The sequence below is a fragment of the Macrosteles quadrilineatus genome, unplaced genomic scaffold (assembly GCF_028750875.1).
Source record: "Macrosteles quadrilineatus isolate MER2022 unplaced genomic scaffold, UCM_ALF_1.0 Scaffold_2__2_contigs__length_208266976, whole genome shotgun sequence".
Classification (NCBI taxonomy): domain Eukaryota; kingdom Metazoa; phylum Arthropoda; class Insecta; order Hemiptera; family Cicadellidae; genus Macrosteles; species Macrosteles quadrilineatus.
Window position 1 is genome coordinate 123,046,437 of NW_026542595.1, and position 25,063 is coordinate 123,071,499.

General features: G+C 34.9%; 1 protein-coding gene across 2 annotated transcripts; it reads right to left on the bottom strand.

Annotated features, from left to right (window-relative positions):
• Positions 1-17,257: 17,257 nt before the first annotated feature.
• LOC128987342 (uncharacterized) lies at positions 17,258-20,740 on the bottom strand. 2 transcript variants are annotated; one of them, XM_054408139.1, is made up of 2 exons: positions 20,112-20,740; positions 17,258-19,302 (listed from the first exon to the last, which is right to left on the bottom strand). In XM_054408139.1, exons 1-2 carry the CDS (start codon positions 20,491-20,493, stop codon positions 19,187-19,189), a joined length of 498 nt encoding a protein of 165 aa, XP_054264114.1. In that variant the 5' UTR covers positions 20,494-20,740; the 3' UTR covers positions 17,258-19,186. The 2 variants fall into 2 exon arrangements, with proteins under 2 accessions (XP_054264114.1, XP_054264115.1); XM_054408140.1 differs by having other exon boundaries at positions 17,258-19,285; positions 20,112-20,739.
• Between the last annotated feature and the right edge of the window lie 4,323 nt (positions 20,741-25,063).

The following is a 25,063-nucleotide window of genomic DNA, read 5'->3' on the forward strand; positions in this document are numbered from 1 at the left end:
ATTTGTTGCAAAGTTACCTTATCAACAATGTTTTCAAGTATTTACTTGACTTAAAACATTATAACTATGGTTTCTGAGGATAAGTGCTACATTCAAACAGAACACAGTCATCAAATCAGTTAACTTACAAGCAGTTCTCCTAATTGATGCTTGTGCTGTACTGTGGACAGTGCATTATCCTTCTTCAGGAACAGTGAATGACTTTATCAACTGCTTTTTAAATTATAGTTTTCTTGAATTAAGAAAAAAACACTGTTCTTTAGGCTAGTCAAAATACGGTCCAACATCAAACTTAAGGTAAAAGAAATAAAATATATTTCTTCCCCATATATTCCAAAATATATGGGATTTTGTCAAAAAAGGTGTCAAGAATATTATACTAAAAATCAAGAAAATCCAAGTGGTGGAAAGCCGCCATTTTTGAAAAAACTTCCGCCATATTGGATTTATGTAAGCTTTTAGTAAAACATCAATTATTTGACAACTAATCGTCTTAACGATTTGCGGTTTGTCTTAATAGATTCCTCTTCAAGTTTACTTTAAGATAATAATAACCTTATACCATTTCATTATTGTTTTATTTAAAATAGACAGCATTAAATTGAAACAATAGCAAATTTCGAAGATTTTTTTTGTAAAACCTTTAAATGTTTGCAAATACAAACTCAGGTGATAAGAACATTCATATTTTGTGGCTCTTAAAAGAATCTGAATACAATTTTCAACAATTATCAACCTCATATCAGTTTGTATATTGCTTTGAAGATATATTATGGGATATATTGTTATTAGTCTTCAACTTGGAACACTAGTCGTGACGCAGGCTGCACCACTACATCTAGTTCGATTAAAATACACTTTGAGGTGGGAAAAATTGCTTTGAGAACATTTAAAACATAATTTGGAATCATACATTCATACATATAGGGCAATGTATAAAAAGATCTGACAAAATCCTAGCATGAGAACACTGAACACTGTTTTTCATAATAAGTTGGTGCAGAAAAGCCTTGTATGCTTTTTGCACCTATTGTATAATATGCATGTATTCATTATAGTTCAATAAATAAATTGATTGATTGATTGATTGAAAAAGTTGGGGTTTTGAAACATACCAAAATTCAATTTTTCATAATAGACAATTACATATATGTGTCCGTGAACACGATAACTTGAGTAATTTTTATACAATTTTGATGAAATTTGGTTTGAAGGTGTATGGCAGGATAAACTTGAATGAGTTCGAGAACCAGCATGATCGGACCATGGGAACGGGGTTTTACGCGGGGTTTTATGGAGTAAAAATTGTTTTTTCTAATTTTTGACTCTCTAAACGCAAAATTTTCCAATTTCTCTTCAAACCTTCTTAAAGAGCTTAAAAAAGCAAATAATTTAGTATATCAAAGTGTTTTTGTACCATTATTAGATACGGAGAAAATTTAAATAATTGTTATTTTAAAATTCCTATGTTATTCTTATGGGGAATATTGTAAAATGTTGTAGTCTGCTTGTTTATGGATATATTTTGATCAAACTTGGTAAATTTATTTATTTTATACTAAGTTATTAATATTTCACACAAAAAAACACTTTTTTACCCTCCCTGTAGCAGCAAGCCTAAGTACTCATAAAAATTAATGTTAATTAAATACATTTAATTGAAAATCAATTCAGGCAACTGGAAATTCGCTTAGTTGGCAGGTTTGCTGTGGCGGGGGTCTTTTTATTACTAAGATAATCAATTATTGGTATTTTCTGACCCTTAAAACATAAAATTAGACACAAAAATTATTATCCTGTCTCTTCTATAGGAAAAGATACAGCAAATATACAGTTTTTAAGCCATCTTGAATATTTCAATTTGCTCAAGGGTGACAAAGTGGCACCTTGCAGATTTTAGTTATGTAGGTCTTGAAGAAACAGAAAACACCATAAAACTTCGGGTGGACCTTACTTTCAGGTTTGGGTGAAAAATGCCTTTTGGCAACTAGAATATAACTCAGAGGGAGTTTAATCTTTTCTCCAGTATTGTGTAACCAGTAGAAATTGCAAATCAAGCCATTCCTGTTGTTTCTTTAAAATTAAATGTCTAATAAAATGGTTTAGTTTTTGCTTTATTGATGCCAAACAACTTAAGCATAGGTAAAGCCAATTTGAGACAAAGATTCCCATAGGCATCCATAGAAAACTCTCAATTTTTTTTACTTTTTAATCTTCATTTTGTCTTGACGTGACTGTGGAGGAAATGTTCTCAATTTAGTTAAATATTATAACATGCTAGTAGTTAATTAAAGGTTCAATCAGTAAATTAAATTTTCCTGAAGCCAAGACCAAGGCGCATGTACTAACTAAACTAGGATGTGGTGTATGTTGTTATATGATCCGGCGCCACAGAGTACACAAGGCTTCTGTCTAGACTCATTCATGTTGCTTCTCGTTTTCATTACTCCATGCAAATACTCGTCACGCCCCTCGGGCTTTGTTATCTTCAAAGAGATTAAATTTCGCGAGACTACAATGCTATCACATGCCAAGGTCATGTTATACAAGATGGTGCATTTTCCTCATTTGTCGTCATCGAAATTTATTATTCGTTTTTCACCTGATTTGACTAAGAAGGATTGGATTTAAAATTGAGGCAAAGCAGATAGACCACAGATATAACTGCATTTTATTATATGTTAACAGATTTTATTCGCACAGGACATTCATTGGGTAGGGTTTTCGCTATATATCTTTAATTGGTTGAGTGATGAATGGATGAAATGAATAATATAGCTTTGTTATGTAGCTTGTAACTTCTCCCACTGTACTTGATAATTGCAATTTTCCCATTTAAACCCCTGCGGAAACATCGCATCTTGACAAAAAAAAAAAAAACAGCGCTTAAACGATTTTGGTTAAAATTTAACATGCTAGTCCTTTAATGGAAATGGTGGAACCCCAATTCCTGTAAAAAATACGGTTTAAAAGTGTATTTGCGATTTTACCAATAAAATATCATAGTTAGCCTATTCCCACCTTGCGCTTAATCATTATAAATGTTGTTGACAAGCTTATGGGAGAAAGTATACTGTTTATTGTAGTTGACACCTACCTAAAATTGAAAAATATAAACCCAAGATTAAAGTAATTACCTGAGTTTAATTACCTTCATTGAATTAGACAAGGTCGTACAATTTTCCACAAGTGTCGCCTACAACTAGTGTTGATATTAGGATTATCATGATAAGAGATGTAGGTGTAAGTTGTATCTGTCGGCGGCTCGTCAAGAGGTTGATAAATGATAACGAGGAAGGCGGTCTACTGTATATTGCACCATCAAAGAGCTCCTCTGCCTAATTTGATGTCTTGATGTACTGAAAATTGAGGGCTTCTGACAAACAACCCTGAAAAGTCAAGCTTAGGGTTTAGGACGTTCTTAACTCCGATATCATACCGGTGTGTAACCTTTGGATAATTGGTTATTTATTAGCACAACATTACAAAATAATTTACTTTCTGAGTAAAAAACTCTGTTACTTAGACAAATTATCACCCAACTCATTTGTAAATAGTTCTGTTGAAAAACATGATTTGCATGCTATAGTGGCATGTTCTTGTTAATAAAGTTTTTAAAATTAACTATGCTCCTTCTATAAACGACTCTTATTTAATTAATATCAAATGGTTCAGTATATATCATTGTTATCACGGTACTAGGGACTTGGTCCCCGAGGTTCCGGGTTCAAATCCCACCAATCACCAATGGATTTTACCTAAAGGATAATGTAATGCCTTAAAATTTAGCTTCTCAGTGACTTCGTCACCACAAAATCGTTGAGCCGATCCCGTCAACGTCGTTCCACAAATTTCCCCTTGATTTAAAAAGTATAAAATATTCTGGAAATTCATCTTGATTAAATTGTAATTTTATTATGAAACAACTAAGCAGCCCTCCACTTACTGCATGTAATTATGAAACCAGTTCCATTCATTTCCGTGCTGTGGGCGAATAAGGCGGGAACGAGGGTCGTTTTGGCGCGAGGTGGGGGTCAAAAGCGCGGGAAGTCTTTTGAATCACCTGAGAGGTGTGTACTAGAGGTAAGTCACGTGGTCCGGATGGTTCCCAAGGTCGTCACTTGGCGCGCCGCGGTCGCATCGATCTACGAGAAACAGCGCCTCCCCGCCGCGCTCTCCCATTGGCCGAGATCAGTGGAAATTTCCACTCGTCTGTGGGGTCAAACGACTGCTTGTGTTGCTAAAAATAGCGTCTGTTCAGCTGATTCGGTTATTGTTGGAGCTATTGCAACACAGCCACTTCCCCAGGTCCGGTTTGTTGACTTGGACTTTATTGGCCTCAACCTAATTGGGGATTGATTGAATACACGAAACGCCAATTAAGATTTTGAGGCAGGAACGATAATGCATTTAGAGTGAAATCAAAAATTGGATGTCACTAACCTATTTCAAGAAAACAATTTTTGAAATAGGAAATCCGAAGAAAAAAGTGTCCTCAAAGCTAGTGTCATCAGTAAACTTTTATCATCAGTAGTTAGTAGCCTAGAGTTCTACTTAACTATATGAGGAAAACACATCAAGAAATGTAGGTGTGAGGTAGAAAGTGACTTGTGTCTTGTAGATAACAATGGCAAATAGCATAGTCGAGTAAAGTGCTGCCATCTACTGCCAAATACGCACACTTCAAACTGCCACGCACACCTGCCTCTGTCCCGTTCTCTACCTCAGGTCGCAGATGGACAATAGCATCGGGAAATGTCCATCAAAGACAAAGGATGCAATACTCAAGACGAATAAATTTGTCGCCAAACTATATACTCTTCTGTCCATAATAATTTATTGTTTTCAATATGGATTTTAGTTACAAAATCGGCCATAAGCTACATGGTAATGGTTTAGTCAACAGTGAAGAATTTATATGTTTTCTGGTGTATTTTGGGGGAATTTTAGTCTCTTAAACAAAGTATAAATACTCTATATATATATATATATATATATATATATATATATTTGCGTAAAGATATAACTAGAAATATGCTCCAGGTTTTGCGTTGGGATAAGCTAATTGATTGAGTTGGCAAAACACTGTATTTTATTTATGAAGAAACTCGTGTTGGTGTTTAACTAGATTCTAAGGTGTCAAAAACGTAGGAATTCCGAGCCCCCATATAATCCCAGATATCCGAAAGTATAACAATAAGTTTCTTCTATAGCCTATACACTTGTTATATGTTTTATAATCTGAATAAACATGACAAGATACAATACTGCTTTAATTAGAAGAAATAATAATAGGTAACGACAACAAAAATGAATTTTATATAAGAACTTTGGTTTCAATAATTCAAAAACTAAACAACCCTATCCACGATTGTCTTGTTCTACCCTTATATTTATTACAGTTACCTAAAATTTGGACGCTTGCTGAATCCCGTACTACCCGGTGAAATCATGTACTGTATACCAAATCAAGTACTGTATCACAGAAACTGTATGGATCATAAACACAAATTACGTAACCCGAATCCTATACTAATCTAGACATGGTGTGGACAGCTCCATGTAATGTTAAAAATATTATTTTACTTTCGTACCAGTGACATAATTTGTGCATGTTTGTGATCCATACCGTTTCTGTTCTAATATTCTTGATAGTTTTGTGCAAACGTGAAAAATTTTAGATATATGTACACATCGACAGTATAGCATTATGTGTAAAGTTCATAGTATGGGATTGCTGTTTGTGTGATGATCTCAATACAGCTGTATGTGTAATGTTTAAATAACGTAGTTTACGTAACGTTCTTGTACTACCATAGAACTACTCTGCATATACCAGAGTTAACAATATGTGTTCTAAACAAAAACAATAGTTTTTCAGTCCAAAATCACGCTAGTTTTGTCAAAACTTTTCAAGGGATGTTCAATGCTCACAACAGAAATGTTTTTCGTGAGTAGTTGTTACGTTTACTGTGTTGTCAACAATATTTGATTGCTACATCATGTAGAACTATGTTCTTTAGAGTTCCCATCATAACCCTTTTGTGTAAAACACCACAACTTCACTCTCTAAATTTGTAAAAGTATCCAATATCAAATAAACCCTACTGACGTCCGCAAAATTGATCCTTCGTGTTTAACGCAAAAACCGACTGAGTAACAAAATTTCGACTGCGTAAAAATATTAAATCAGCACTTGATTTATACATAAATTCATGGGTACCGGAAATAACCCCATCCTTTCTTTCAAGGCCTACGCTACGCAGTGCGACCGCGTCGGCGCGTATTGCGTAGGCCTACGTGCAACTCGTCACAACAACATTTGGGTCAATGAAGGTTCTCCACGTGCCCCAAGCCCCCAGCCCCTCTGAGCCCCCTCTCCGAAATTCGAAACTCCCATTCACCTCGACAGTCTAGTTCGTAGTTCTAGACAAAACGTATTCTGTGTCCTAGACATGTAGCGTAGCTGCTACGTAAAATAGTTCCTAATCTACTCATTCTGAATTCTGCATCCACGATTGTTCCAGTAAAAGATGGAAGTAAATGGATATTTTACAAACATGACTTTGTCAAGTTTATGAGGCCGATTGCACAACAAGTGTATCATTTTTCATTCAGCTATTCATATTGAAATAAATTATTTAAACTAACAATTGTTGAAATATTGTTTTAGGGAGACGAAGAAAAACTCATATTTTCTACTATGTAGATCCTTGGCATTTACACACATAATTAAGAGGTGTTTGGGCCGCTTTCAAAAGAGTATTCTCAAAACACTCGTACAGTACTTCCATGACAATCAATTTTCAAGTACTGTAACACTTGTCATGGAACAACAAACATAGATATAAAACCCGATCTAGGTACATCAGAATCAGGCACAGAATATTTGACAGCTTCACACCATTGGGTTTCGATTACATTCATAAAGTAACATGTAATTCTTTTCTTCATATGCAACATGTCAAGTCAAATTTCTGATGAAAAAGTTCAATGTTGAACCACCACAGATAGTGTTGACGTCATATACTTCTTTTCTCACTCAGCTTCTTTAAACTTAAAATTAACTTATCAAGCACTTTTGATGTCTCCATCGTCATTAGAACTAGTAAGATAATCTTTAGTAGGATCAACTCAAACATTATATTTCATTACAGATAAAAAACGACGTTTCCATTTGTAGGTTATAAGCCTAGATGGGGCCTTTTAATATACTTTTTCTTTCTACTTCTTCTTGTTCTATTTCTGCAGTCAAATCTCATCCGGTTCTAGAGAGAAGATGAAAGTGCATTGTTGTTAAGTAAAGTTCGATATAGGTTCCCTGTGTTATAAATAGATCGATTAGAACTGACCAATTTCGTGGTTTGCGTCACTCTTTGATAACGACGTTTGCAGTTACAATATAAACGAACAACGCAATAACCGATGAAACGTTGGTGGTTTTCTTGTTTCATATCTAGCTTGGAATATCTTCGTTTCTTCGTTAGTAGTTTTGAAGGGTTTCAAAGAAAACAGCAGCCTAGCCATTTCTTATTTCCTTTAAACCTCACCTAGGTTTCAAAACCCATTTTCGCTGTCAATATTCTAATTACCGATTTCAGTTTGGAAGAAAAATCATTTTTTGAATGATATTAAATCGTCGGAGATGTTCACGAAATTGCATCCATATTGTCCAACGATTCCAACGAAGTATGGCACATATTAGACTAGTTTAGTCTAGTTTAGGTTTGGACATTGCCTCGAAACTATGGTGTCACGGTCACCCCGAGGTCGTCGGCAAGGCTAATAGATAATAGAAGTGATAGATAGATATGTAGTAGTATAGATAGTATCCATACCAACTGTAGCGTGCGAGTGTGTGTAATGTTTAATATCAAATATATTATAAAGAGGATAGACATGACTTTCGTAAAGGATTGAGAATGGATTCAAAGAATAGATAACGTCTATGTAGATAAGCCTAGTAGAGGATAGATATGGCTATCGTAATGATCGTATCGTAATAGATTGAGAATGGATAGTAGCATTGCAATGATTTCATTTCATCAGGATTATAGATAGTGTCATTAATGATGTATTGTTGTGGATTATCAAGAGGCTAATGATGTATTGTGGATTAAGATGTCGTGTATTGCCACTTCAGTGGTTCATTATTTTGTTACTATGTAAGAGATAGATAGAGGAGATATCTATGGTGTAATGTCACGATTACTAGAAAAATACTGTAATGTACAGTATGAACATGATTCATGATAGAATATAAAGTGTTATTTTAGTAGCACATTTTGTAGCTAATTATATGAATTGACTTAATGAGATAATCATGTTTCAATAGATATGATGGTATAGTAAAATTTTGATGGTTATTTGTAAGATTTTTTAAGTTATCGCATCTTTTTTTCTCACCTGTCTTCAGAAAAATAAAAATGGACGTCCTTAAGGTAAATGGTAAGCCTTTATTAAGGCTTGTAACTAAAATATCAGTAACCTACAGAGATTTACTATACATATAATTTACATAGGTATTTGGTGAAAGTGATTTTGCGAAACACAAGGGTATTGTGTTAGTTGCAATACTCTTTTGCACCATAAGTCTTGCACTTGCACATACCTTACATAAATAAAAGGATTCCCTATACATTCTAAGATAACCTTGAAGACTTATGGAAAATCTCCAAGCATAACATGTCGTCATTCGGATGAGTGTACGACCCGCGGCTGATAGCTGATGGCTCACGGATGATGGCTGATGGCTCATGGCGCGTTGAGTCATAAACTCTCAGCTTTCACACCGCATTCCTGTGCGGTGGTTCGTCGCAGGAAGACTCTTGGAGCGGGAACTCCGGAGCCGCTAAAAATAACAGTGACCTTGGAGCCGTTCCAAGGTCGGACAGGGGTGTGGAGCTGGAGCGGTCTGGAGATGTGGGAAGGTAGGAAGTCGTACAAGCCTTGGTCATTTACATTGATTACGAGTGTTATAAAATAGATTGACACGTGTGTCCCTCAAGGATCTGTTGAAGTGTGTCTGTGTTCTTGAGGATGAAAGGAGTTGGAATTGCATTTTGAGAAATGGATTTCGTATATGAAAACAAATCTAAAACTGTTAACTGCAAATAACATTACACTAAGCTCTAAACGAAAGTGAGGCTACTTATTTAGTTGATGTGTTCTAGAGAGTAGAGGCCAATATAGGATGTCTCAAACTGGCACGACCCTTTGGTGCCCTGACGGATTCTGCCATTTGTAAGACCTCACCCAATTGTATGTGCTCTCTCTCCCTTTTGCTATCTGTGAACTCAAAGCGCAGCTGGTATTCCTGTGTTTGATTCATACGTTCATCCATCAAAATATACTTAATTTTTTACAAGTTGGAAAATCCTACCTATTTGCACGCCGGTTGGCAGTTAAATCGGAGTTCTTAGAACTCACCAACTACGCTATCGCGATTCATTACCATTCGATTCATTCACAGAAAAAAACTTCGCATACGCACAAGGAAAACCCACCAGTTGTCCAACTTATTCAAGCTACCAGGGAATTCCCATGATGCTTTGCGACAACATCATTAGTCTGTTATCAAAACTTGACTTCACTAATGTCCGACTTTTTTTCCACAAAGGTTTCAATTTCCTTGTTGTTGCCTTGAACTGAAGAATGGAACGGAATCTGGTGTCAATATTTATAGTTTAACGTAAACAAGGAAAAAGGGTGAATGGTATTTGTAAAAAATAATGTCGCAATGAAACATTTTACTTGTTCTAATTTGATAGTTAAAACAAAATATTCCATTGTCTGTGTAGCCAGATGGTTATAGTGCCTGCTTTCGTCTGAAGGTTGATGGATCAATTCCAAACGTTGAAAATTCTTAATTCCGTTCAGTCCTCATTGGACCATCGGTTAAGGGTAATACAGAATCCAAGGATAGGTCCACTGTAGATAGTAACAAGACCATGGGTTGGGCAGATATCTTAAAAAGGCGGAAGAATATTAATTGCAAATAGATTCAACTTAAAAAATACCAATTGCAACACACAAAATTTTAAACGTCTCATTGTTGGTTTGAATAAGTTTTGTGTTATCAGCAATGAAGATAGTTCATGTGGTTTCTTACAAAATGAAAATGGTGCTATCCAACAATAGGTCCACAGTAAAAACCATGGTTTTGACCGTTCCCAAAAAACGTAAAAGATGTCAATGGCGAAGAAAAAATGAAATTTTTTCTTTCATGCGAGGTAAAATTTTTTAGAAATTACAGTCTGAAATTAAATTGAAAAAAAAAAGATGTTTCAGGTACAACAGTACGCCATGGCAAAAAATAGCGCCTGCTGTCATTAATACTCAGCAACGAGAAGGGAAATGACAGATGATGCTGAACCTTGGTTGATAACAAGGTCAACCTGAACGGGAATGGACTGTTGAAAGTCAGGGATCAATACTGTATTATCTTCCTGACTACGGTTTGTAGTTACATAAACACTGAGTACGAAGTGTCCGAACACATTTGATTTGTTTTCAGAGTTATGTAAGTTACTACGAATTTTGTTCTAGCCTTGTGTTGAAAATCAACAGGTTTACCTACTGCTAGACTAAGATCTTGGTGTTTATATTTATACATAGCGTTAACACATAACATACATAGCATCATTGACTATAAAGATAGCATTTAAACATATGTTATTTGGAAACTACTTAATAAAATGATTGAAAAGGATGCAAGGCTTAAAATCTAATTGGATCCGAAAACATATTCAGAACATTTTCACTATTATTTTACCACCTAAGCTTTTCTTATCTGTTTTTCACCATACACAACATAATATACAGCCCAATCCCTTATGGCCTTACATAATAAGCTAGGGATTTAAACTGTTCAGATAAGATATATTAAACTACGCAGCGAAAAGAATATGTTGCAACGATGTGACGCAATAAGGGACCAAACTGTCGATAATCAACCACAAAGTTTGGCTTCGACACGAAAATAGTAACAGCAACAGCTGATAGAAAGTAACAACTTACAAAACAACTTCAGTGGCGTCAGAACAAATACGTAGGATTACGTCTTTTGTGTATTTTAAAAGTTACCATTCCGGTTTCTTTGATAGTGAAAATTGTTTTTGTTGAGTTCAAACACTTTTTTAGGTTTTAAAACTCATGAGTAATAACTTAATATATGTATACTTGGTTCTCTGTTAGACATGCATCAACTCAAAGATAAAAAAAAACATTTCTCTAACATTGGATTGAATTGTGCAAGACTTTACACATCTTAACGGTAAACGATATCGTTATACCCCCTAAAATTGCACCAGCCAAGTCAAATAAGAAAATATAATAGCAAAAGGGTGTGTAACATATTTTGTTTGGATTTTTCTATTAATTAATTAATGGAATTATACTAAGTAGGTAGTGAAGAAGTGCGATTTTCATCAATGAATTACACCGGTATCACATTGTTGAGAATCTTAGTGATGTACTAAACAATTTATTTCCGAACGAATTCTTCTAGATGATGCAACATTTTGCAGATTTCAAACACCCAAAGAGAGAAAAATCCCACAAACTCTGTGGTTATGCAATTTATTCTTATTCTACAAAATATATAAGAATTCTTATGCAACCAAATACAACCAATACCATCCACTATAGTACGTATTGGATGATTATTTGCCTACAACGTACTAAGGTCGCCCAAGGTCACCAAACAAACCTCCACACGTGACCTAACCCAATGTTGACTTTGAACGCATTTTCCTCGTCACCCCCCCTTATTACGTTACGCACGGCGAGCCCCCTGTTTGCCCCCCTTTGACCCGGTTAAGGACGCGACGCAGTTTGGTAGATTTGGCAACACCGCACTCACAATACCGTCAACAATCGATGGAGGCGTGTCGTCACGTCACTGCTTCCTCTATGTACGTCTGTCGTCTGCTAGCAGGTAAAGGATACGACGCAGTTTGGTAGATTTGGCAACACCGCACTCACAATACCGTCAACAATCGATGGAGGCGTGTCGTCACGTCACTGCTTCCTCTATGTACGTCTGTCGTCTGCTAGCAGATAACGGTTATCTTAAGTTGACCCAAAGTAGGTCAGCTGTGTTTCTACAAGTTTCATTCATTTTTGTTTTGTTTGATAAATAATCTTAATGGTGAGTTGTAGTAATTTAAATGCAGTGGAACCTCAATTAGAAGACCCTCGATAACACGTGGCTTTTGATAACAAGTGTCGTTTTCAAGTTCCTTTAATCCGATAACTTAGTAGCTAATAAACCTAAAGTTCCTACAGCTTAAAATATTTTCGGACTTATAGGACGATTTGCAATTTTCGGAGCTATGAGCAAACGTTTTAATATTTGCATAGTACATTGCCACCTTTATTGTGTAACGAAATAAATTAACTTCTATAGTGTAGTTGGGGAGGTGTATGTAATGGAACCCTTAAAAGGCCGTATCGCTAACTGGTTACCTCATTGAACGGCGAAACCATAGATAAACTTTGTCAACAGATACTGACTGAGTCATCTAAAGGTGTTATGCTGCAATCGAGCCTTCCGCTAGTCTCTTCGATCCACAGAGAAACTGCATAGGGTGATGCAACACTTGAGCGACCCCAAGGAGTATCGAGAAACAATTAATTGCTACTTCCCCCGAATATTCATAGGCTACATGACGAAAAATTAGCTGCAAGAATAAGACATAAAGTTGCTGTGGTTTGCAATACGGTCCTCTCACTTTGGCTTTGTAACGGTTTGTTATCTGTGTCGTTCTATTGACACGGCAGAAAATAATAATTGCTGACTGCAGCTCGCTGTTAAATTCTGGAATTATTTCTCTGGAATTTATTTTTGAACATAAACTAACAGTTTACTGACAAGTTTAACATAGAACTGGGATATTTTGTGCTTATCAGATATCATCAAAGGTACCATTGTGAAATCAGATTTCTATATTTGTCACTATGCAATATTGAATAAATCGTAGATACCCAAAACATACTCTTACGACTAGATCCCTAAAACATACTTGTACGACTAGATCCCTAAAACATACTCGTACGACTACATCCCTATAACATACTCATACGACTACATCCCTAAAAGATACTCGTACGACTAGATTTCTATAAGATACTCGTACGACAGATCCCTAAAGCATACTTGTACTACTAGATCTGTAAAACATACTTGTACGACTAGATCCCTAAAACATACTTGTACGACTAGATCACGACTATATCCCTAAAACATACCCATACGAACTATATCCCTAAAACATACTCGTACGATTATAGATCCCTAAAACATACTCGTACGACTATATCCATAAAACATACTCGTACGACTAGATCCCTAAAGGCCTAAGACATACTCATTTGACTATATCCGTAAAATATACTTCTACGACTAGATCCCTAAAACATAACCATACGATTACGACTATATCCCTAAAACATACTTGTACGACCAGATCCCTAAAGCATACTCCTACGACTAGCAAGATCCCTAAAATATACTAATACGAATATATCCCTAAAACATACTCATACGACTAGATCCCTAAAACATACTCGTACAACTGGATCCCTAAAACATAATCCCAGTTTTGTAATATACAGCACTTTATTTTAAATGTTGCTCAGTGTCTGTTGTATTATTTGAACAACAATCACAATTGATCCCAACCAGATTCTTATCAACAGTTAACACGTTCGCTACTGCAATAGTACGAAATTTTCCATTCACATGGACCAGCGACGCACATATGCGACGGCCGGTTTCCACCCATAGACTGCTGTCGCATATATGCGACGGCTAGTCACATTAAAATAGACTGCCGACGCATATTTGCGTCGGGGTTCTAATGTTATTAAAATGCTTATATCTTTGTAGTGGTCTATTTGAAGGCACTGAATTCCCTGCAGTGGTCTACAGAGATGTCTGACGCACAACTGCGTCGCTTGGTCTGTGGATATGATGATTGGTGACGTCATACAATAGTTGGAAAAACTGGTCTTTACTTTTCTGCATCACTGTATGTATGTATGCAGTATGTATGCTGCATTATCCTATGTAGCTTTTATATTTGTTCAGTTATAAACTGTTCTTGAATAATCTGTTTATTTATTTACTTACTTTCACCTTAAAACACATAAAAATGAACTGTCGCATATATGCGACGTTTAGTCTATTTCAAGAAAAATATGATAATTTTCACTATTGTCTTCGCTGTAGACCGAGCGTCGCAAATATGCGACATTACAAAAGGTTATAAAAAATACAAATAAACAGGAATAATTTATTTACAAACACAATTGTAGCGTATTACAATGTAAATGATCACTGTTTTACAGGTTTTCGCCCGTGGTCTGTACTGTTATCCAAGTGACAGTCGGTCTATGTGTAAGATTCAAATGTATACCTCGGTCTGTGGCAATGACCGTGGCGTCGCATATATGCGACGCTCAGTAGCGAACGTGTTAATGGGGGTTTGAAAGGTTATGAAATGGGACTAGAATAGTGGACTAAGGCGTTCTCTGATTGGCCAATAATGCAGTGAGTGTCCATTGACGTCAATGCACAAATTTTGATTTTGGCCCTCTATACAAAAGGCCAATATGTCATACAAGGGCGTAAAAGTAATAACAGTTAATCTTCCAATCACATGGTTGGCGATGTTCTAAATTAGATCGTTACGATTTTATTTTTACTTTCTCAATTGTTTAGAACGTTTCTTGAACTAACTCAAATTGAAATTGTTGGTTTTCGCATCTCATAAACACTTTTATTGGTAAAATTAACAGTTTAAAATGTGCTAAGAGTATTGAGAAGTTGATGTATTTTAATTTTAAAGCTCAAAGGTCAATACAGGATCACAGACTAAATTACTGAAATCTTTACCAAAAAGAGAGGTTTAAAATAGTCAAGTGAACTGGTGACGTTAAAAATACGTTCTTCACTGTATTTGATCTTACTTTGAACTTGTCAAGCTTATAATATGAATGTATATTACCATACTTTTAAATAGTAGAACCAACCTACGACATATTTTGCGCACCAAAAACATTACTTAAACATTACTAAATTGCAATGAGTAATGATACTACATCCTAAAAGGTATAACGTTACATATTTGAATGCTTTGTAAGCTTACTTACAGTAGGATTACATTCAGTGTCTTTACGTCATCTGATGCCCTTTGACCTACGAAGGTCTTTGTTGAGCTGGCTCGATAAAGTCCTTACAGTTTCATTCTCGTCTGATATCCTGAAAATATCCTCAGCCAGCTTATCTAAGTTATTTTCAGATTCTATAGTAATTTGAGGGTTTCACAATTTAGAATAAAAACATTTGGCAATTGTGAACATTTTTCTTTGAACTCCACATTTGCTTAATTTTGGAGTAAATGCATATTTTAAACGAACTGTTTGAACAATTCAACCCTTCATCCTTTTCTGGTGTCGACATAATAATTTGGTTAATCTGATTAGACCTAAAACTGTGTAGATAAGTTTTTAACACAATATAATTCTTTAATGATTCCAGTTGACAAGTTGGAAGTATTTTTGTATATTTGATAAAAAAGTGTTACTTGTACATGGAAAAAACCTGTATAGTTCCAAAAGTATAGAAAACAATTATTGTAAATAAGCTATTTCAGCAGTTGCACTAAAAATTACTTCATTGCAAAATATCGGTGAGGTACAGTTAAAAACGTGGCTATAAAACCAATAAACAAATCACACTAAAACTTTGAATAAAATATGCGAAGTGTAAGATATTACAAAAGTTCGAGGGGGAGAATTCAACTGGAATTTAACTTGCTCTACTAGGTCCTGTTGGTATACTGAAAATAAATATTCACATTTACTCTATAAGTAATACACTTAGTTTTCAGTTTTTCTAAAAAAAAAAAACAAAAAAAAAAAAAAAAAAACAAGTACGTACACTTAAAAATGATACATAACTAACTAACTGTCTAATAATTATTGTCTGATTTTTGCAGCATTAGCCATGATCTCAAAACAATTTAATTGTTACGGCATTTATTTTTGTCTTAGAATCTTTAAAAACCTTTTAGGAAAAGCATTGGCTGTTAAAAATTACACTATTTGCTCATCAGTGAATTGTTACCTTTGGGTTCTATTTTCTGTGATTGTTACAGACATACTGGGCACTGGCTAGTTACAGTGCTCGACCAACAATCAAAAGGTCGCCGGTTCGATCCTGAGAAAAGTCAGTAGCTTTTTGATGGTTAGAAACTAGACCCAGGTGTCCTTGATTTAACGGGCTAAAACATGATCCTATACTGAAACAGCTGATCTCAGCCGTAAAGCTAAAGATTGCATCACTCCATTTTAACTCATATTTGGGTTAATATGCACACCGAACTGGCATCCCATTCAATTAATTTATTTTTCACCCGCACAGCTTTAGGGTTAAAGTTTAAGATCAAAAGATACAAGTCAACCTTTCACCCTACTTCTAGGCGCCGCCAGTTCAGTCCTCGTAGATAACTCATATCACTATTACAGCATTACAGGCACATAACAGTGATATTCTGTTTGAGGTTATCAATTGACATTGGAGCACTGTTGGTAGTTATTTCAAGCACTGTTATCTTTGTATTTTTAACTTGTATCATCTGAAAGTGAGTCTAGATAGTTCGACATGTGTATTGTGTATGTTCTCTCTGTTTATTATTGGAAGCTACCAAGTTTGTTATTTTAACATGGAGACAATATTTGGTCCTTTTTAGAAAATTTTAAATCAATTAGAAGATTAATTAACGATTTTATATTACACTGAATATGATTTAAAAGTAGTAAGGGCTAGTAGAAAGCAGGCCTGTACCAAGGTCTACCAGTTAATGAATGCAAAAATAAAATTTCATTTGATTAGTCAGTGATCATTTTTTAAATTTGATATCTGTTTGGGTTTAATTTGATTTGTTGTTGATCACATAATTTACTTCATTTACATTTTAAAATACTGTAAAAACTTATAACCTGGAAACAGTCCATATATTTAAACAAAAGATGGCCATTAAATTACTGTTTGAAAATCCAGGTTTCATAAAAATAAAATTGAAGAGGTGAAGCCTTACTGATAAAGAATTAATACCTTGCTAATATCCTTAGCCTTTCTTTGTCTGATAAGTAGGATAAAGTTATTTTTTTGTATGTATTATAAGTGATATTTCTTCATTTTAATAGTTTGATTGAATGGATAGTACAAGGGCAATTTATAACACAGCCATTAAATTATAAAAACTTATTTATTTACCAAAAGTTGGCTAACAAAATAGGTCTTACTTGGTAAAAAATAATAACTAAATACCAAATAATGAACTTAAATTAATTGTTTAAATAACTTATGGTCCTAAAATAGGGGGGAATGTGTGATCCACTGGCTAAAAAATCTACTGGCAAGAAAAAAGGGAGTAGCCTATTAAACATAACTGTAAAAAATGACGGGGAGCTAGAAAGTTACTTAAGAATTTACCGTTTGTTTCTTGTATTTACACCGAGCATTGAGAATCAAATCTATACAAAATAATGCATCACTGTAAATTACGTGTAAATAAACAGCAACGCTGTACATTTGTATACAGTATTCACAGCACAACATCTATTTCACTATGAAGGCCAATACATTGGTTAAATTACGTATGCATAAATTAAATCTTTTGCCACATCAGGATAGAAGCGATTGTTCATGTGTAAGTTATGTAACACACTGTAGGTTCTATGATCCATGGCTACAAAGTAAATTGAATACGAGAAGTACAAAAAATATTTATTCAGGCTAGCAACTTTTGAGCTGTAGACTACTTCGATGTGGTTGCAAAAAATTTAATTTTACAAAAACAGAGCACCTATTCCTAAACCTGCTTATCACAGTCTTCATCCCACAATCGTCAGGTAACATAAAAGGCTACCTAGCATCAACAATCACTAGAAACAGGTACCCGTTAACATCAATCAAGCTATCTGCAATACCAGAGCAAATAGAACAGTGGCTTCGGTTCATTGACCTCCGAACTAAGGCAATTAATCATGAGCACAAGGAAAACCAGAATCTGAGCGAGAAAACATAAGGGAACCGGATTAAACAACTACATTGCCATAATTAACCTAGTCATAAATACTGTGGAACTTGAATAAAGCTTCTACTTATCTTAAGTACTAACTTATGAACCTGTTTTAACTTAACCTAACTCAGTCATTCCGAGAGAACATTCGTTCTTAACAAGGTAAGGTACATAAATAAGGGTTTACTTTCAGTATATACCTACAATATTTTTGGCTTACATTCAGGACTCAAGCGTGTGTAAGACGCAAGTTGTTTACTCTCACTCAATTAAACTTAATCTAAAAAATAAGGGGTTTGCATTTAGTTATTGAACTAATTTAGTTGCTAGTTGTATAGTCGGTATTAAATATGATTGTTCAACGTCCAACTTAAATAAGCAGAAACATGTTTTGTAAATTTTTACGTTAGACGAACTAACCAACAACCTTTTCAAACAATGGAAAAGCTTGGAAAAATAGAGAGCAGAAGAAATCCAACACGTGATTTGCTGTAGGCCTGTCTACTTATGAACTTATTTGTAAATTTAAAGTATTTGCTAAATAAATAATAAGTTATGTAAATTTAAAGATGTAAGAGAATAAATAACATAATAAATAGATGGAATGGGCCTACTTGATATTAATTAAACATTTGAGTGATGTGTTTAAATCCTCAATCAGTACTTTCAAGATAGGTAACAGTTTTCTTTCAGCCCTAGGACTATACCTTTAGGAATTGAACTAGATTACCGTAACCCTGAGCAAAAAACATGCTGCAATTTACGCCTCGTTAAATAATGGAATGTTAGAACAAGCACTGTCAACTTTTTCCACAATATTGCACTTACTTTACCTAAATACATCCTAAACTCAAATGGCTTACATGTTACTAATTAACAAAAGTAGACTCTTAGCTTTACAGGAAACTTAAACTGACTTACCTCCTTAAAGGAGTCAAGGCTTATAAAACACTACACAAAATAAATAATTCACTAGGTCCGAAAGAACTCCGTGTCAATGTCACTTCACTATCACCAGCGCCAAAAGGATGTGGTGCCGGGGTAGGAACTCGCAACACGGGGCTCTGGGTCGTCTCGACGGCGAGAAGCCGGCACTAGCACTGGAGTGGCGGTCTTCCGCTGAACGAGAAGCTCTTCCTCGGCATCTGAGGTCGGAGCACCCTCTCAGGACGTCCTGCGAGAACCATCAGTCCCTGGCACAAGAAAGGGCCTGGTGAGACACAAACAGTCAGTACATGCACATGCAAACACATGCACATATAGGTTAGGCCTTACCTACGGCTGGGATATAATTTTACATGTCAGTAAAAATGTTTCGATAAAACCTCACAATACCAATTTTTGACAGTAATTACAGATAAAAACAATCAATATTTTTTCCAAACCTAGGAAGATATTTTTTTTTTTAATAATGTGATGTACCGGTACCTAATAGTTATCAATCATGGTAAATATGCATTTTAGGATTTGCACGCAATTTGGTATTGAACAAGATATTTAGCAATGCACCTGATGTTTTTTTCATAGTTAATTCTGGTTATGAAGGGGAGAGATTATTTTTATTTTACCTCATCTCAATTTGACAGGCAATCAAACCTAATTAAATAATTTCTGTACTGTATGGTTGAAGTCAACAACAACACAACAGTCAAATTATTTTTAGTTGCAGACTGCATTTTATAAGAACAGCTGGAAGTAACTTAGGCCGGTTAACCTATGATGGTTCAATAGCTCCCTCGCCCCTCCCCCTCCCACCGTGTTCTCCAGTACTTTTCCATGACGTAGAGCGTGCATTCCTCCCGCCCGCCGAACTGATATTCCCGAATTTGATTTAAAATTTTGAACTCATTAGGAAAATATTGCTTAGGTAAAATTAGGTATTTTTAAAAAGAGGTAGGACTACTAAGTTTTATTTGACCCGCAAATATACTACTATTGGGTGTAAAAAACCCCTAAGGCCTAAATAAAAGCTATTGCATGCTCTACTTAGCTTAACTAAGTTAATTTTAAGCTTCTTACCATCTCTAGAGTCCTTTATCCTCAACGACCTCTTCAGCTTGTCAACAACCCTAGTGTGGAACTTGTTGAGGGAGGACGTTGACGCCGTTTTGGGAGGAGACGACGACGTCGATTTGCTCGGCGACTGAAGACTCGACTGGGAGTTCCTTGAGGAATTCCTGGAGTACTTCGAAGACATTGCCATGGGGATGGACCTGTGAGGGCTGCCGACGATGAAGTCGCTGCCTGGAGAAGTAGAAAGGCTTGGGCCTTCGGACTTGGAGCACTCCGAGACTTTGCGTGAACGACAGGACTGTGGATTCGAACACTCTGAACTCCTTCTGGACCGACCGTTTTTGTAAATGTTATAGTCATTTTTCACAACTGGCATCATAAAAGCCATGCTTACTGATAATGCAACCTTGGCGAAGAGAAAATGTTTTACTGCACGAGTAAGTTACTTCACTTCACTGGAGCGAACTAAGTTAATTTCAACAATAGCTCACTGAAACACCTATTTGGGGAGGTTATACATGACAATGTTTATAACACGTTATCATAAACACTATCAGTGAACAGAATCGATCAAGTTGGATTCAAATTCAGCGCACTTCACAACTGCCACGCATCTACTGGATAACGTAGCAACTGCTAGCGCGGTTTTATTCATTTCAGTTATCGATCAGAACTGCGCCGCCATTGGTCGACGTTGTGGCGTCACGAACGACATGCGCGAGACACCTAGCGGACCTGTATGGAACTAACTCGACCGACTGTGTCGTTGCAGTATGACGACATACAAATTTTAAACTCAATATTGTATACACTGTATTTTGGGTAGCTATAAAATGTTTTATGTTATAATGAATGAAAGATACATTTGAATTTTAACCTTGTTACACCCTGAAGAGTTTAAATCTGTTAAATTTGATTAATTGGAGCACCACAAAGATTGGTTCTGCGAAATTGCATTGTGAAATTAAATTATTTCATTCCAAGAGCTAGAAAATATTTTAAGATCAAGAGTATTTAATTGGGAAAATAATTACCAAATCCAACTAGATAATTCGAATATGTTTTTTTTATAATTTAGTAATTATTTATTCTGAATGTTCATTATAACACTTTTTTACAATTTAAAATACAGTATCCCCGCCAAAAGCTCTGAAATGCCAAAACAGCAATATACATTTACATACATTTACGTAAGCAAAAATGAATATTAAAAATAGAAAGATAAATTATATAAACTGGAAAAATTCGCTGTTCAATAATTACACAATCTTTCATTATCTCTAAAAACTGACATTTACTACGGGATTTCCTACAAAACCTTCCGTCATAAAAAGATACCTGTGTCAATAAATATCTTATGGAAGTTTTTATAAAGTGCAACACATACTCTAATATTGTAAAAGGTTGTCATGTCATGAGATTACAATGTAGGTAAGTGTTTCTGAAGTGTTTTATTGTTTTTGCAAATACTTGTTAAATCCCATAAAAACGCCGCGACACCTTGAAATAATCATTTGCAAATAATGAGTACTTCAAAGTACAAAGCACTTCAAGGACTTGTTATGTGGGATAACATTTCCAGATATATCAAAAGTAAATTTTCGGAATTTTGGTTATGCTTCGAAATACTGCAATTTTGCCTATGACAGTTTGGTTTTGGCTTTCAATACCATATTGTTATGATGACTGGAAGCTCGATTTTACAGAACAATATATGTTTTGTTAGACTTTTAAAGTGTTTCACCTAATTTTACACAGGATAATATTGGAGTAATAATAAATGATGATATTAATAACTGTAATGAAATTTTGCACAATGAGTACACGTTATGCAAAATATATAGTTTTATGGACAACCTTTGCATATATGCTCGAATTAGATAATCTAAATCATCAGTTCTCTTGAATACCATTTTAGTTACTAAAGACAGTAAAACTCAATTGAAATTGTATAAATATGTTTGTCAAATAATAGTCTATTATTGTTTTATACTGAAGGGAACGTACATAAATATTTCACTGTTTAGTCTAGTCTCAATTAGTAAAATTCAATTATTATCGTGTTGCCTGTAATGGAGGAAGTCCTTCATTTCATAAGTCCTTTCCTGTGAGATTTCGGTATTTTCCAGAGGAACTAACAACCAAAACTCAAACCGGACTAAGATTGGTAAGATCGGTAAGATATATGAACGACAAGAGATTGAGGTTTGCCATTAACCTAGGAAAATAGATTTATTAGAATAAAGATATTTTTTTGTATAATTTCAAACTTTTTATCAGAGTTTTCAATTATTATTTCAATCCCATCAGCCCAAGGGTGTGAAGAAGGCAAGTTTAGTTCGACCTCTTGTTTTACGTCACATCCGATACGCGGGTCAAAGATCAGCTATTTTTAGACTACATATTTGCACTTTATTGCCTTGTTTTCATATCCTAGACTAATTAAAGAGTTCATAAGGTCACCAATTGTTACAGAAATAAAAGGAAATGGATGATGTCACTTGGGGGAAAATTGCTGGTTGGAGGTTAAAGAGTGGAAATAGACAAACAAAGGGTCAAAGGTTGAATAACGTATATTCGTGGAATTCTTTGAATAGTCATTCATTTAAGTGTTACATAGCTTTTTATTTGTAATATGTATTACCATTACGAACCTATATTTCCATTGATTTTCCATACAATTTGACGAGCTACCATTTTGGATAGGGAAGATATAGCAAACTTTGGTTTTCACCATTCTTTAAGTTTTTGTAAACACTTCAAAATAAGGTGTCACTTGATGGGGGTTTACATTTAAAACTTTTTAGTTGCCCGACACTCAAAAATTTCAAAATCATAAAATGAAACTTCCTACTAAGATTGCACGACCACCAAAAGGATATCTCTGTATATTTACTTAGAAAGATATTATAGGGGGGAGGGTGGGTCTTTACTTTTTATTCACTCTAGGTATAGGCTTCTCGTGCCTATAAAGGACTATGAAACATTTTGATTTTCAACAAGTCATCTATGAAACACTTGAAAATGACAAGTTGGTTTAAGAGTTAAAAATAAAATTGTACTGAAGTTAGCTATAACAAATTTGTTATGCTTGATTATCTTTAACACACGAATTTTCCATTACAACTGACTAGTTTAAGGAACACTGACCCACAAATAAATGTAAACAAACATCTGTATGAATCAAGACGTCGACATGCTGTTATAGTCTGTAATGCTCTTTTATTGCCAAATCAACTCTTTTGGTTGGCTTTCCTAACTTTCTGATTGTTTAACATATAACAATGACAAATTGTTTATTTGATTTTGTATCTGAACGTGGTTATACAAACCGGTGTTATGTAATTTTCCTAGGCGTGTGTTTGGTCAAATTTACATAACGAAGACTTTTGAAATATTTTGGACGAGTTTTTATCCAGGAAAGTAGAAAAATTCAATCCAAATTTGAAACATTATAATAAAAAAATCGAGCTATACTGTCCAAAAATGCTTAACATGTTCTCGTCAAACAATTAAATTAGTAAAATTAAAACAATGAAAAAACCCCATTACAACACTCTTCTTAGTGTTTTTGTTCCAAATATTAAAATATTTAAAACACAGTAGGCTACCTATATTACTAAACAAACTCAAAATCGGTGGTATGTTAAATGTATGTTGATTTTACATGACTTTTAATACTGTGTCGCTATACTGTAATAGACTTGACAACATCTGCAAAGATAGTATATTTAACAAAACTTTTGTTGGAGATATCAAAAGTCGTAGTGCTTAACAACGTAGAATACTCAGTAAAATGCGTAGTTTAAAAAATCTCAATTGCTGATTCATGATTCCAATCTTGGTATCAGAGGTTACATCAAAGCGATTGACATCTGACCCCTTATCAGCTGATTGCCACGACTACAGGGTGTGCAAAGGCGCCATAGAGTAATCCACATAGAGTACAGAGTCAAGGACTCAATTGTAGATCAGCTGTTCAACAATGTCCACTCGCTGGACAGCTGTGAATTGAGGAAATAAATTAACCGGTGAATGACAGCTGATTTGACTTACGACAAATTTCGTTCATTACTTTGAATTTTGAAAGTAGACATGATCTCATCTAGATACTCCGGTTAGAGGAGTTTTATACATAGTGATTTTGCCTGAGATCACTCACTATGTTTCAATAATCCTCTCAAGATTACGAAGTATCCATGAGTAAGCGTTTACATAACCATTTATCTCGTTCCGATTCCCTATGCTAGTAGATGACTCTTCAATCCTCTTGTGTTTAACACATGCTTGTTTACTCAGATGACTTTTGGCATTGAATACCAAGTGTTTACTTTCTGAGAATAAACTATGTAGTTTCCTGGTTTAAATTGGTAAACAGTAAACATTCTAAAAATAGGTATAACTTTAGAGAGATTTTATAGTTTCCCTCGATTTCCTAATTGGTCTGATATTTTGACGTTTATTCTATATTTTTAGGCAGAATTTATACTCATAAATTTGTCTATTCGCAATGGACCTGTCCTTGGAATGTAACAAGCAAATTTTTGCATGAGACAATATGGTACACAATATTTGTTGTGACAACGGGAATGGAACCCACCCCGTTAACAGGGTTTCTCGCTAAATAAATTTTACATAAGTTTTATGCATAAGTTTGTACATAATGGTTTATTTGTCAAAGTCCATCCTAATGAACTAAAACGACTATAATTCATTAGTATGAAGTAAGGCAAAACAAATTTTACCTACGACCGTTTTTTAAAGTAGCCATTTCAGTCCAGTTCTTAGAATTGAAAAGTTTCACTTTACAGCTGTTTACTTTCATATCCGCATAGTTTCATTTCATATCCGCATAGTTTTCTCATATCCACACAGGTAACGGACCAATGAGGTTCAAGTATTGAGAGAAAAGAATTAAAATTGTAATGCTTCGAACGTCAACTAATCAGCTGATCAGT